Source organism: Molossus molossus, unplaced genomic scaffold (genome assembly GCF_014108415.1).
Source record: "Molossus molossus isolate mMolMol1 unplaced genomic scaffold, mMolMol1.p scaffold_m16_p_23, whole genome shotgun sequence".
NCBI lineage: Eukaryota > Metazoa > Chordata > Mammalia > Chiroptera > Molossidae > Molossus > Molossus molossus.
The window spans coordinates 9,325,879-9,339,161 of record NW_023425359.1 but is presented as its reverse complement, the minus strand read 5'-3'; the positions used below and the strand labels follow the sequence as shown (position 1 = coordinate 9,339,161).

General features: G+C 40.1%; 1 protein-coding gene across 2 annotated transcripts in view; it reads left to right on the top strand.

Annotated features, from left to right (window-relative positions):
- Positions 1–13,283, top strand: part of RGS7 (regulator of G protein signaling 7) — a 364,521-nt gene that overhangs the window by 236,087 nt on the left and 115,151 nt on the right. For both annotated transcript variants that reach the window (XM_036277369.1, XM_036277368.1), the window contains exon 4: positions 9,566–9,616. In XM_036277369.1, coding sequence (XP_036133262.1) covers positions 9,566–9,616 — 51 coding nt within the window. The remainder of the gene's footprint in view (positions 1–9,565; positions 9,617–13,283) is intronic.

The following is a 13,283-nucleotide window of genomic DNA, read 5'->3' as shown; positions in this document are numbered from 1 at the left end:
GTATAAATCTAGTAAAATATGTACAGGGCTTGTATGCTGAAACTGCAAAATACAGAGGAAAGAACAAGGAAGATAAAAATAGAGCGACAACTATATTTATAGAGTTGAAGCCAGGACCTTCTAAAGATGTCAGTTCTTCTCAAATTGATATACAAATTTAATGCAATTCCTGTCAAAATCCAAGTAAAATTATTTTGTGGTTATAGGCAAGATAATTCTAAAACTTACATGGAAAGCAAAGAAAGCCAAATAACTAAAACAATTTTGAAGAAGAATAGTGTGAAGAATTTATTACATATTTACATTATATATTCAAGACCTATTATATTACAAGAGCAATTCAGACTATGTGGTAGTGAGGGAGGGAAGACATAGATCAATGAAACAATAGAGAACCCAGAAACAGACCCACACAAATAGGCCCAATGAATTTTTAGTAAAGGTAGAAAAGCAATTTAATTGGTGATGGAACAACTTAACATTCAGAGGCCAAAAAAAAAAAAAATGAACCTCAGCCTAAGGCTCACCTCTTATACAAACACTAACCCAAAATGGATCATGGATGTAAATGGAAAAAAATTAAGTAAAAGCATTAGGAGAAAAGTAATAGAAATTCTTGGTATCTAGGGCAAAGATACCAAACACATGATTTGTAAAAGAAAACATAAACTAGACTTTATAGAAGTGGAAAACCTTTTACCTGCTATGAAGGTGTATAAACAAGCTACAGAACTGAAGAAAAGATTTGCATGTCACATCTCCAATACAGAACTAATATTGAGAGCATATAAAGAACTCTGGAAAACCAAGTCCAAATGGGGGTGGGAGGAGGCAGAAGAGGGTCAGGAAGGAATAAATGGTGATGGAAGGAGACTTGACTTGGGGTGGTGAACACACAATAAAATATACAGTTGTATTACATACATATATGTGTGTGTGTATATATATGTGTGTGTGCATGTATTATATATATGTAGATTATAGATTTGTACATCTGAAATCTATATAATTCTATTAACCAATGTCACCTCCATAAATTCAATTAAAAATAAAAATAAAAACAATCCAATTAGAAAATGGGCAAAAGAGCCCGGCCGGTGTGGCTCACTGGTTGAGGATTGACCCCTGCACCAAGAGGTTGCCAGTACTATTCCCGGTCAGGGCACATGCCCAGGTTGTGGGCCCGATCCCCAGTGTGGGGCATGCAGGTGGTGGCCAGTTGATGTTTTCTCTCATCGATGTTTCTGTCTCCCTTTCCTTTCCTCTCTAAAATCAATAAAAACATTTTTTTTAAACATGTAGAAGTTCTATATGAGGAAAACTATAAAACTCTGATGGGAGAACTCATGAAAGAACTAAGTTAATGTACAGATAGGTCATGTCCTGGATAGGAAGGTTCAGTATTGTCAAGATATTGGTTCTGCCTAACTGGATCAGTGGATTCAATGGAGTCTCAATGAAAATTCCAGCAAGTTATTTTATGGATACAGACAAACTGATTCTAAAGTGTATGTGGAGAAGCAAAGACCCATAATAGCCAACATAATATTGAAGAAGGACAACTTTGGAGGACTAATAGCTGCCTCACTTCAAGACTTACGATGAAACAACAGTAACCAAGGTGGTGTAGTACTGGTGAGAATGTAGACAAATGGATCAATGGAACATAACAAACCTACATAAATACCATCAACTCATCTTTGACAAAGGAGCAAAGGCAATACAAGAGAGGACTTTACCCCCCTCACAAAAATTACTCAAAATGGGTCACAGACCTAAATGTAAAATGCAGAACTGTAAAACTCATAGAAAATAACATAAGGGAAGACCTCAATGACCATTGGTATGGCAATGACTTTTTAGGTGCCACACCAAAGCCACAGTCCATCAAAGAAATCATTGATAAGCTGGACATCACTAAAATAAAACATTCTGTTCTGTGAAAGACAATGTCAAGAGAAGGAGAAGATAAGCCACAGACTGGGAGAAAATACTGGCAAAAGACATATCTGATAAAGACTGTTATCCAAAATATAAAAAGAATTCTAAAAATTCAACAATAAAAAAACAAACAACATGATTAACAATGAGACCTAATCCCACACCTCACCAAGGAAGATACCCAGATAGCAGGTGAGCATATGAAAATATGTTCCACATCGTAGGTCATCTGAGAAATGCCAATTCAACCACGAGATAGCACCACACATCTGTTAGAAGGGCCAAAATCCAGATCGCCGACAACACGAAATGCTACTGAGGCTGTGATGCTGGTAAGGGTCAGAATGGTATAGCCACTTCGGCAAACAGTTTGGTGTTTTGGTTTTTTGTTTTGTTTTGTTTTTACCAAACTAAACATATTGTTGCCCTATAATCCAATAATTATACTCCTTGGTATTTGCTCAGTGGAATTCAAAACAATCCATACGAAAACCTGCACATGAATGTTTATAGCAGCTTATTCATAATTGCCAAACTTGGAAGCAACTAAGTTGTCCTTCAGCTTAGTCAGCTTGGGCTTAGTCACCCTAAACTGGGTGGTTTATGAGCAACCAAGATGCATTTCTCACAGTCCTGGAGGCTGGAAGTCTGAGGCCAGGGTGCAGCATGCTTGGGTCCTGGCAGGGACCCTCCTCCAGGCTGACTGCTGACTGCTTCTTGCACCCTCGCGTGGAGTGAGAGGGGCTGGGGGTTCTCACCTCCCCTTGTACCCTCGCGTGGAGTGAGAGGGGCTGGGGGTTCTCACCTCTCCTTGTACCCTTGTGTGGAGTAAGAGGGGCTGGGGGTTCTCACCTCTCCTTGCACCCTCGCGTGGAGTGAGAGGGGCTGGGGGTTCTCACCTCCCCTTGCACCCTCGCGTGGAGTGAGAGGGGCTGGGGGTTCTCACCTCCCCTTGCACCCTCACGTGGAGTGAGAGGGGCTGGGTGTTCTCACCTCTCCTTGTACCCTCGCGTTGAGTGAGAGGGGCTGGGTGTTCTCACCTCTCCTTGTACCCTCGCGTGGAGTGAGAGGGGCTGGGGGTTCTCACCTCTCCTTGTACCCTCGCGTTGAGTGAGAGGGGCTGGGTGTTCTCACCTCTCCTTGTACCCTTGCGTGGAGTGAGAGGGACTGGGGGGTTCTCACCTCTCCTTGTACCCTCGCGTGGAGTGAGAGGGGCTGGGTGTTCTCACCTCTCCTTGTACCCTCGCGTGGAGTGAGAGGGGCTGGGGGGTTCTCACCTCTCCTTGTACCCTCGCGTGGAGTGACAGGGGCTGGGTGTTCTCACCTCTCTTTGTACCCTCGTGTGGAGTGAGAGGGGCTGGGTGTTCTCACCTCTCCTTGTACCCTTGTGTGGAGTGAGAGGGGCTGGGTGTTCTCACCTCTCCTTGTACCCTCGCGTGGAGTGAGAGGGGCTGGGTGTTCTCACCTCTCCTTGTACCCTCGCGTTGAGTGAGAGGGGCTGGGTGTTCTCACCTCTCCTTGTACCCTCGTGTGGAGTGAGAGGGGCTGGGGGTTCTCACCTCTCCTTGTACCCTCGTGTGGAGTGAGAGGGGCTGGGTGTTCTCACCTCTCCTTGTACCCTCGCGTGGAGTGAGAGGGGCTGGGGAGTTCTCACCTCTCCTTGTACCCTCGCGTGGAGTGAGAGGGGCTGGGTGTTCTCACCTCTCCTTGTACCCTCGCGTGGAGTGAGAGGGGCTGGGTAGTTCTCACCTCTTTCTCTGTTTCCTTTCCCCACTAAGCTTTACTGAGTTATAACTGACAAGTGAAATTTGTATACATTAAAGGTGTACGTTATCTTTCAATATACATATACATTGTGATATGATTGCCACAACCAAGCTAATTAATGTATTAATTGCTTCAGCGACTCTCTTAGCAAGACGTGTCTCGGCTATCGCGAGTGGTTCTGCGTGAACACGGGAGTGTAGATATCTCTTTGAGGTGCTGACTTCAGCTCCTGTGGGTGTATACCCAGAAAAGGAACTAGTGGGTCATACAGTAGTTCTGTTTCTAATTTCTTCTAATTTTTCTTATTGGCTGTACCAATTTACGTTCCCACCAACAGTGTACAAGTGTTCCCCTTTCTTCACATCCTCATAGACTCTTTATTATAATAGCTATTCTAAAAGTTATGAGGTGGTCATTTCATTGTGGCTTTGACTTGCATTTCCTCAATGAGTAGTGATGTTAAGCACCTTTTCATTTATCTGTTGGCCATTTGCATGCCTTCTTTAAAGAAATGTCTATGTAGATCCTTTGGACACTTTAAAATCAAATTGTTCAATTTTTTGCTATTGACTTGTATGAGTTCCTTATATAGTTTAGGTTTAACCCCTTCTTGGCTATGTGGTTTGCAAATATCTTTTTCTAATGTTTCCTTCTTGTCCCTAAAACTGCAAGTCTACAGACAGACTTCCATAGAAAGTCAGTAAATGTTCATTATTACTGCTTAGTGATGATGATGATGGCAAGATCATCATGTGCCTATTTCAAGGAACTAAGAATGATGTTGGAAAAAATATTGTCCAGATTTTAGATAGAATGTCTTATATTTAGCGAGAGATCTTGAGAACAGTCATCCTCTTAAAAAACATGATTGTAGTATTCACTCAGTAAGGTGTATTCGCATTGCTGGCAATGTGTCTGCCCAGTTCTCAGGGTTTGTCAGATATGTCTGGGCAGCACAAAGAGGCTGTACATTTTCCAAAAGGGAAATACTGTAAAGGTCAATGTGTTGCCTCGGGAATATTAGGGTCCTTTCCATTGTGATTAAGAGCTGAAGGTTTTATTAATGGCTTTAACAGAAATTGCAAAAAAAGAGTTTATTTTTGTAAAAGATACAAGTCAAAATTATAACATTTCCTTTGCTTGCAAAATCCTCAGGGATCATATATACAAAAATGTCACAATATAGACATGTTTTTTGCGAACCTCACGTTCAGGCTCAGGGTGTGGATAGCTCTAGTTGACGCTTGTAGCAGAGGGTGTGCTGCTATCTGTTCAAGGGACACGGCGGAGCCCAGTCCAGGGTGCTCACCCCACAGTGGGACAGACTCGAGGGAGACCATTACCACTCAGATCATAGCACGAACGAGGAAGTGATATTGATGTCTACATGTCTTTGATGTATTTGTTGTAATTATCGATGTAGTGGTGAAGTGATGAAGCTTTGAAAAGGAGAATTATGACTGTGAAAGGTGAATGCAGGAGCTGACCATGACACGCCAGGCAGACCTGATTGGCATAGCAGATGCCATCTTTCATAAACTCTCTTAGAGTAACATCTAACATCTGGGGAGGGGAATCTTTTGTAAACTCTCTTAGAGTAACATCTGGGGAGGGGAATCTTGCTGCTTGTTCACCATTCTTTTATTTATTTATTTATTTTATTTTTTTATCCTCACCAGAGGACATTTTTCCATTTTTTGTACAGATAGAGTGGGAGGGAGAGAGAGGAAGAGAGAGAGAGGGAAACATCGACGTGAAAGGGACACATCGAGTGGCTGCCACCTGCACGACCAACCAGGGCCGGGGACAAACTGCAACCGAGGTACATGCCCTTAGCGGGAACCGAACCCGGGTCTCTCCGGACCGCAGGCCAGTGCTCTAACCGCTGAGCCAAACCGGCCAGGGCTGTTCATCATCCTTTTAACGTTTATGTCAGGCACTGGACCGGGTGTTTGGATTCCAACGATGAATAACACACACCCCTGCCTTCAAGGAACTCATGATAAAAAGAGAAGACAGACAAAATTTCAGAGAGGATGATAAACCCATTGATGAGGATATTAATACGACAGAGGACACACAGTCTGCCTAGTGAGGGGAGGTGGGGCCGAGCAGAGGAGGCTTCGCGGAGTAGTTCACATGAGAACTGAACTCTGCGGCTCAGCTGGGACTGGCCGGAGGACAAGGAGTGGAGACCGAGGGCTGTGGCCAGGGCATGGAAGTCAGAGCCAGTACCGCGTGCAGCTGGCTAGGAGCAGTGTGTCAGGAGTCATTTCGCTTGGTTTGCTTTTAAAATTTTAAATCATACATGACTACAATTATACAGTAACACAGCCTCTACTGCTTCTGCTAAGTGGAAGGAACACATACTTCTATGATTCTAAAAATGACAAATTCTTACATGCCTCTGAGAATTCTAGGCAACAGTATGGGCACCGGCCAGGGCTAGTCTTCCCAGCGGCTTTCTTTATTCTCTTAGGGTATAAGATACTGTTGCATCTCTTTTATTTAAAAATTTTTGTTGTTGTTGCCTTTTTTTCTTTATTTTGTGTCTTCACATTTTTTATTTTTAATTGCTTTTCCATTACAATTGACATCCAGTGTTATTTTGTATTAGTTTCCGATGTGTAGCATGATGGTGAGACAATCGTATACTTTGTAGAGTGATTCCCCTTGATGTTTCCAATGCAGTTAGTTACCTACAAGGAAGCTTGTTGCAGCTGTTAACTAGTTTCACATTGTAGCTAATCAATAGCTCTCTTGCAACTTTTTTTTTTTTTTCTAAAGAAAAGAAAAATAAAACAAAACATCCTACATGTTTCTCTGAGGTTCTCTGAATAAAGATAGTGGAACTCAAAATATTCTAGATGTGTGTGTTTGTACATGAGTATGTTAGCAGATCTGCCCCTTATTCATTAACCGTAAGACTGAGAACTTGGTAGGAGGGTTTCGTTCCTTCCTACGCCCCTCATGCGGTCTTTTAAATTTGAATCATGATTCTCAACATGACTATGAGAACACATTTCTCCTTATATCTTCTGCTTCTGTTAAGATGGTGGAATTTTTTTTCTCTCTTTCTCTGTCTACCTCCCTCAACTGGGAGTTAAGGTCTTGCTGTCACGGATGCAGAATGGGTGACTATGGCAAGTTGGGTATACATTTAACACTAAAGTAATAATGTGTAGTGTTCCGATTTAAAACTGTAAATATATTAGGGTGATTACAGCAATAAAACCATTGTAGCATCTGTTAAGTGATGTGGGCAAGTGGTCCAGTGACTCTCGGAGCTGAGCTGAGACTGTGACCACAGCAGAAACACTCAGTACCAGGCTAGGAAGGAAAGTTTCCTGTTGCTTGAATTATGTCATTTCCAATGAGGCTTCTTTGTATTTATTCATGCCTGGGGGGGCGGGATAGAGAAAAAACTTTTAAAAACTTTCTCTAAAAACATCTTTAAATCATTTTTCACAGTATGAAAAATTATAGTCCTTTTTTTTTTTTTTTTTTTAAATGTTTGGCTTTGTCCAAAAGCATGGGCATTTTCCAGTGGCTGGTCACGTGTGTTGCCCAAATAGATGTTCAGATACATGAGCAGGATGCCTGGATAGTGCGAAAGGCCATTTGGTACCTAGAATTCTACATTCTCAAGCGTTACATACATATTTGAAACCTTAGTTCCCCCTTTCTTTCTCAAAGGGAAGACCATGCTTCAAGGTAACTTAGCACAACAGTTAGCAATACCTGTGGTCCTGTGAGTTGTTTTCCTTCCTTCCCTTAGGGCTTCTTTCAGGATCTTAGTAAATCCGTCTTCTCAAAATGCATTTAAATCAAGGGCAGCTTTGAAAGGAACAGTTATAAAAGATTAACGTCAGCACTTGAAGTTATTTTTTAAATGCCTGCATATTGAATTTGATGTTGGGTATGAGTGTATTCGTAACTTTCAGAACATTATTGCCAAGTTTGATAATCAGGTTAATTTTGCAGTTAGTTTTGAACTGTTTTGCTTCAGGCGGCTCGAATTATTTAGCCACGGGTGACGTAACGTGTCTGCCAGACCCCAGGGGGCAGGTGCACGCCAGACGGTCCCTAAGAGAGGTAGAGATGGAATTTCAGTTCACACGAAATTTCATTCATCAGCGCAGATGCAGCCTCTCACGTATGCACAATTATGTCCATACATAGTTTTGTCGTTTTATGTAGAAATGAGGAAACCCAATTTAATAGAAATGAACATCCCAGGTACTGATCCCTCTTCTTACTTGAGCTCTCGCTTCTGCTCATATTTTCACCGTTCGCGTGGTTCACGCTGCTGTTGACGGGAAGCCTTGCGTTCTCGTTGAATTCTGCCACTGACCCAAGTCCTGAAACGAGTCCCCAGTCTTGTGTTCATCCATTTGTGCCCTGAACTAGTCCAGGACCTTACTGTTCAGCCCCGGATCGCAGCCAGTGGGGATGCTGGGCACACTGCTTTCTTACCGACTGGTCGAAGGCACTTGCTTTGATAATGTCATCTTCTGCTCAGAAAACCGTGTGTGTCTCTTTCTCTGGCTAATGTATAGGGAAAAAATCCAAATTCTTTAGCTAGAATTTCAGACCTGCTGCATGAAGCATGGGTGCTTTTACTACTTTCAAGTCCCAGTATTCCCAGTGCCCGGGAGATAGAAAGTGTGCAATCGAAGATTTTTATGAACTTTTCTCCACGTTTTAACGTTGATATGTGCCCCTTTAGCAACTGCATTTCTGTCTTGTTCATATATCAAAATCTACCTCAAACACATTTTCTGCAGACTCGTCCTCATTTCTCCTCTCTAAAGTAAAAAACACGTGTTCACTCGTGTTTTATATTCATCGCACATTGCTAAGCCCTTGTTATGCTCCAAAGAGGTCAAGATAAATATGATGCTCCACTTCAAGGTATTCACTCTAGGGCTTTAATCAAGTAAACAGTTGAGATGTTGTGTGATCAACACTGTGATACAAAACTACAGAGACTCCAGTGAGGGTCAACTCAATGGACGAACGTGAGAATCAAGAGAAGTTTGATTGTGTAATGAATGTTGGGTGTCTTGAAAATATGGAAAGACATTTCAGTCAAAGAATAAAGTTATGTAAAGACTCAGAGGCTTGAAACACAAAGGAGTGTTCAAAACCCGACAACAAGTTTGCTTGGCTTAAGAATAGAGACAGGCCCTGGTCAGTTTGGCTCAGTGGTTAGAGTATCAGCCTGTAGACCAAAGGGTCTCAAGTTTGATTCTTGGTCAAGGGCACATGCCTGGGTTGCAGGGTTGATCCCCGACCCCAACCAAGGCTGTGCAGGAGGCAACCAATCAATGTGTCTCTCTCACATCAATGTTTCTCTCTCTCTCTCTCTCTCTCTCTCTCTCTCTCTCTCTCTCTCTCCCCCTCCCTCCTTCTCTTCCACTTTATCTAAAAAAAATTAATGGAAAAAGATGAGGATTAACAAAAATAATAGAGACAGGATGGGATAGAAACAACTGGAAATGAGACGGGGACCATCTTATAAAGTATTATTTATGCCATGCAAAGAACTGCTTGAAACAAAGTGGGTACTCAATAAACATTTATTCAATGAACAAATAAATGAATTGCTTTATCTACTACTGGTATATTAAATATTTATGTTCAATAATTTACTAGTTTACAACTTGGCTTGTTGAAGAAAAACTATGTATTCACACTATTTTCTGTATTGCATATATGGATGATCTTTAATCTGTTACTGTAACAATTAGAAACATTCTTACTAATCTGAATGCCAAAAGTTGAGAGTTCTTAAAGTTAATATATATAGACAAATGTTCATATATATTTGTGTTTTTCTTTTTTCTTTTTCTAGGGTCAGACATTGTTCAATGGTTAATAAAGAACTTAACTATCGAAGATCCAGGTAAATAAATCTTTTTCCCATTGATAGAATTATTATTTTGTGGTTTTAAGAAATATACTTCTCAGGACTAATATGACAAGCAAACCTGAAAAATTATAATTACACTTAACTATGCTTGTAGCAGTTATACAAATTTTATGATGGCCAACATATATACATCTAAAATTTATTTAGTATGTATTTACAAGTTTTTACATATTTAATATTCCATTTTATAAAATGTGATTCAGGTGATTGGTAATTGTTAGAATGGATGGACTGTATATATGGTCATGAATAATTGAGCATATGATTTATAGCAAGCGATCATGAAGTAATACAATTTCCCTTCATAAAACACATAAAAGTAAATCTCATTAATTTATCATTTTGCTTTAACTTCATTTTTGCATAAGGTTTGAAAACAATGTTAGTTTCTATCATGCCTACGTGATTTTCTGTAATGCTCTCATGTAAGTCATGGTTACCCACTCGCTGTGTGGACGTTATTTCTATTCTGCAGACTAAGCTAATTTCCAGAGCCTGGGAACAGTTTTGCATTGCCTGCAACAAATCCTGTGTATGTGAGGAATGCTTAATGGCTTTTAAAAAATACCTTGTAAGAGCCTTCACGTGTCGCAAACAACTCACATCACTGAAATGAAAATAAGATGTATTTGTTTAGAGAAGATGCTGAGAAAACAAAAAAAATGAATAAAATAAAACAAAAACAAAAAATTGGGATTGTGGTGATGGAATGACATGGCTGAAATGGCAGTTTGCTAACTACACAACCCAGCAGCCCTTTGATTACAACAGATTTTTGCATGGCTTTTGCTCCTGCCTCTGATTACCACCTTAGAATGCTCTAGAAATATGGTGCATGGAGATGCTAAGTTTAAATTTTTCTTCTTTTTGAGCTAATTAAGAATATATGCACCCCTATGTTCATAGCAGTGCGTTTTACAATAGCTAGATCTGGAAACAGCCCAAGTACCCATTAGGAGTTACGTGAATAAAAAAGCTGTGGTACATTTACACAATGGAATACTATGCAGCTGTAAGCAAAGAAGGATCTCTCTCGCTTTGAGACAGCATGGAGGGGCCTGGATAGTATTATGCTAAGCAAGATAAGCCAATCAGAGAAAGACTAGTATCACAAGATCTCACTCATATGTGGAATCTAATGAACAAAATAAACTGATGAACAAAATGGGTCCAGAGGCATGGAAGCACGGCACAGACTGAGGGACCTCAGAGGGAAAGTGAGGAGAGATTAACCGAAGAACTTACATGTATAAACGCATAGCCCATGGACGCAGACAGAGTGTGGTGAAGGCCTAGGGTGAGGCAGGAGCAGGGTGGACGGGGCAATGGGGGAAAAATAGGCAACATCTGTAATACTCTCAACAATAAAGTTTTTTTTTAAAGCCACATTATCATAAAATGTAGCTCTAATTCTACATGCCTACATATACGCCCTGTTTCTTTAGTATATGCACTTTTAAAATGCTTATCTTAGCAGGTTAAATGGGATTAAATGATTACGTCAAGATGAAGCAACTGTTGGCAGCATCATATTATAACTAAGTGAAAAGAGGTGATAATTGTTGGGAAAGGAAGCCCCTGTCTTACCAAAATGACATTTTAGACTCTACTTAGTGGCATGTCTGGCTTTATAAACTATAGCAGCAGACAAAAGACCCCAGCACAAAAAGCAAACAAAACTAAACACAGAAACAGATTCACACAATCATTGATAATGAGGCAACTACTGATTTGCAAAGAATATTATTACTCTAAGGGTGAGCTTGATTCAAAAGAATATTATTTGTAAGTTAAGACTGAAAGTGTGCCAGTGACAGTATGAGACAATTCCAGTTTGTAAACAGCCCAAGTGTTCATCAGTAGACGAATGGATAAAAAAGCAGTGGTACATATATACAGTGGAGTACTATGCAGCTGTAAGAAAGAAAGATCTTTTATCTTTTGACAAAACATGGAGAATCTTGAAGAGTACCAGGATACAAAATTAACATCAAGAAATTGACAGCATTCTTATACAACAATGATGAACTCGCAGAAAGAGAAACTAAAAAACAATCCCATTTACCACTGCAGCAAAAAAATTAAGATACCTAGGAATAAACTTGACCAAAGAAGTAAAGGACCTATTTGCAGAAAACTACAGGACATTGATAAAAGAAATAGAGGAAGATATAAAAAAGTGGAAGCACATACCTTTGCATATTCATTTATTAAGTCTAGTAGATTTTTGATGGAGTCTTTAGGGTTTTCATGTCATCTGTGAATAATGACAGTTTCACTTCCTCCTTTCCAATTTGGAGTCCTTTTATTTTTTCTTCATGTCTGATTGCTGTGGCTAAGATTTCAGTACTATGTAAAATAAGAGTGGTGAAAGTGGGCATCCCTGTCTTCTTCCTGTTCTTAAGGGAAATGCTTTTAGTGTTTGCCCATTAATTATGATGTTGGCTGTAGGTCTTTCATATATGGCCTTTATTATGTTGAGATATGATCCCTCTATTCCAAAATTGCTGAGCATTTTTATCAGAAATGGGTGCTGGATTTTGTCTAATGCTTTTCAGCGTCTATTGATATGATCATGCAATTTTTATCTTTCATTTTGTTTATGTGGTGTGTCACATTTATTGATTTGCAAATATTGTACCAGCCTTGCATCCCTGGGATGACTCTTACTTGGTCATGGTGAATAATTGTTTTGATGTATTGCTGGATCCGATTTGCTAGTATTTTGTTCAGGATTTTAGCATCTATGTTCATCAGGGATATTGGCCTGTAGTTTTCTTTCTTTGTAGTGTCTTTTTCTGGTTTTGGAATTAGAATTATGCTGGCCTCATAAAACAAGTTTGGAAGTCTTTCTTTGTCTTGAATTTTTTGAAATAGTTTGAGGAGAATGGGTGTTAGTTCTTTGAATGTTCAGTAAAACTCTCCTGTGAAGCTGTTTGGCTTTTGTTTGCTGGGAGAGTCTTGATTACATCTTCAATTTCCTTCGTTGTTATGGGTCTGTTTGAGTTTTCTATCTTTTTGCAGTCCAGTTTTGGGAGACTAGGTGTTTGTAGAAATTTGTCCATTTTGCTTTGATTGTCCAATTTGTTGCTGTATAATTGTTCATAGTATTTGTAATGATCCTTTGTATTTCTGTGGTGTCAGTTATTACTTCTCCTCTTTCATTTCTGATTTTGTGTATTTGGGTTCTCTCTTTTTATTTCTTGGTGAGTCTAGCTAAGGATCCATCAATCTTGTTTATCTTTTCGAAAAACCAACTCTTTGTTTCATTGATTCTTTGAATTGTTTTTTGGACTTGATGTCATTTATTTCTGCTCTGATCTTTACTATTTCCTTCCTTCTACTTGCTCTGGGGTTTTCTTTTTGTTTGCTTTCAAGTTCTTTAAGTTGTGAGGTTAGGTAGTCTACTAGAAATTTTTCTTGTTTCTTGAGGTAGGCCTGTAGTGCTATGAACTTCTTGAATGGCGTGGTTGTTTTTGACTTCCAGAGTATCACATTCATGGCTTTTATTCTTGTCACCGCCTACACAGTTCAGCCTCAGTCTTCTGGGATGGCTCTGCACTCCCCAGCTAACAGATGGATGCTGGAATGCCCATAGTTCTGTCCTGGTTACCTTTTCTCTGTGTGCATACTGCTCCTA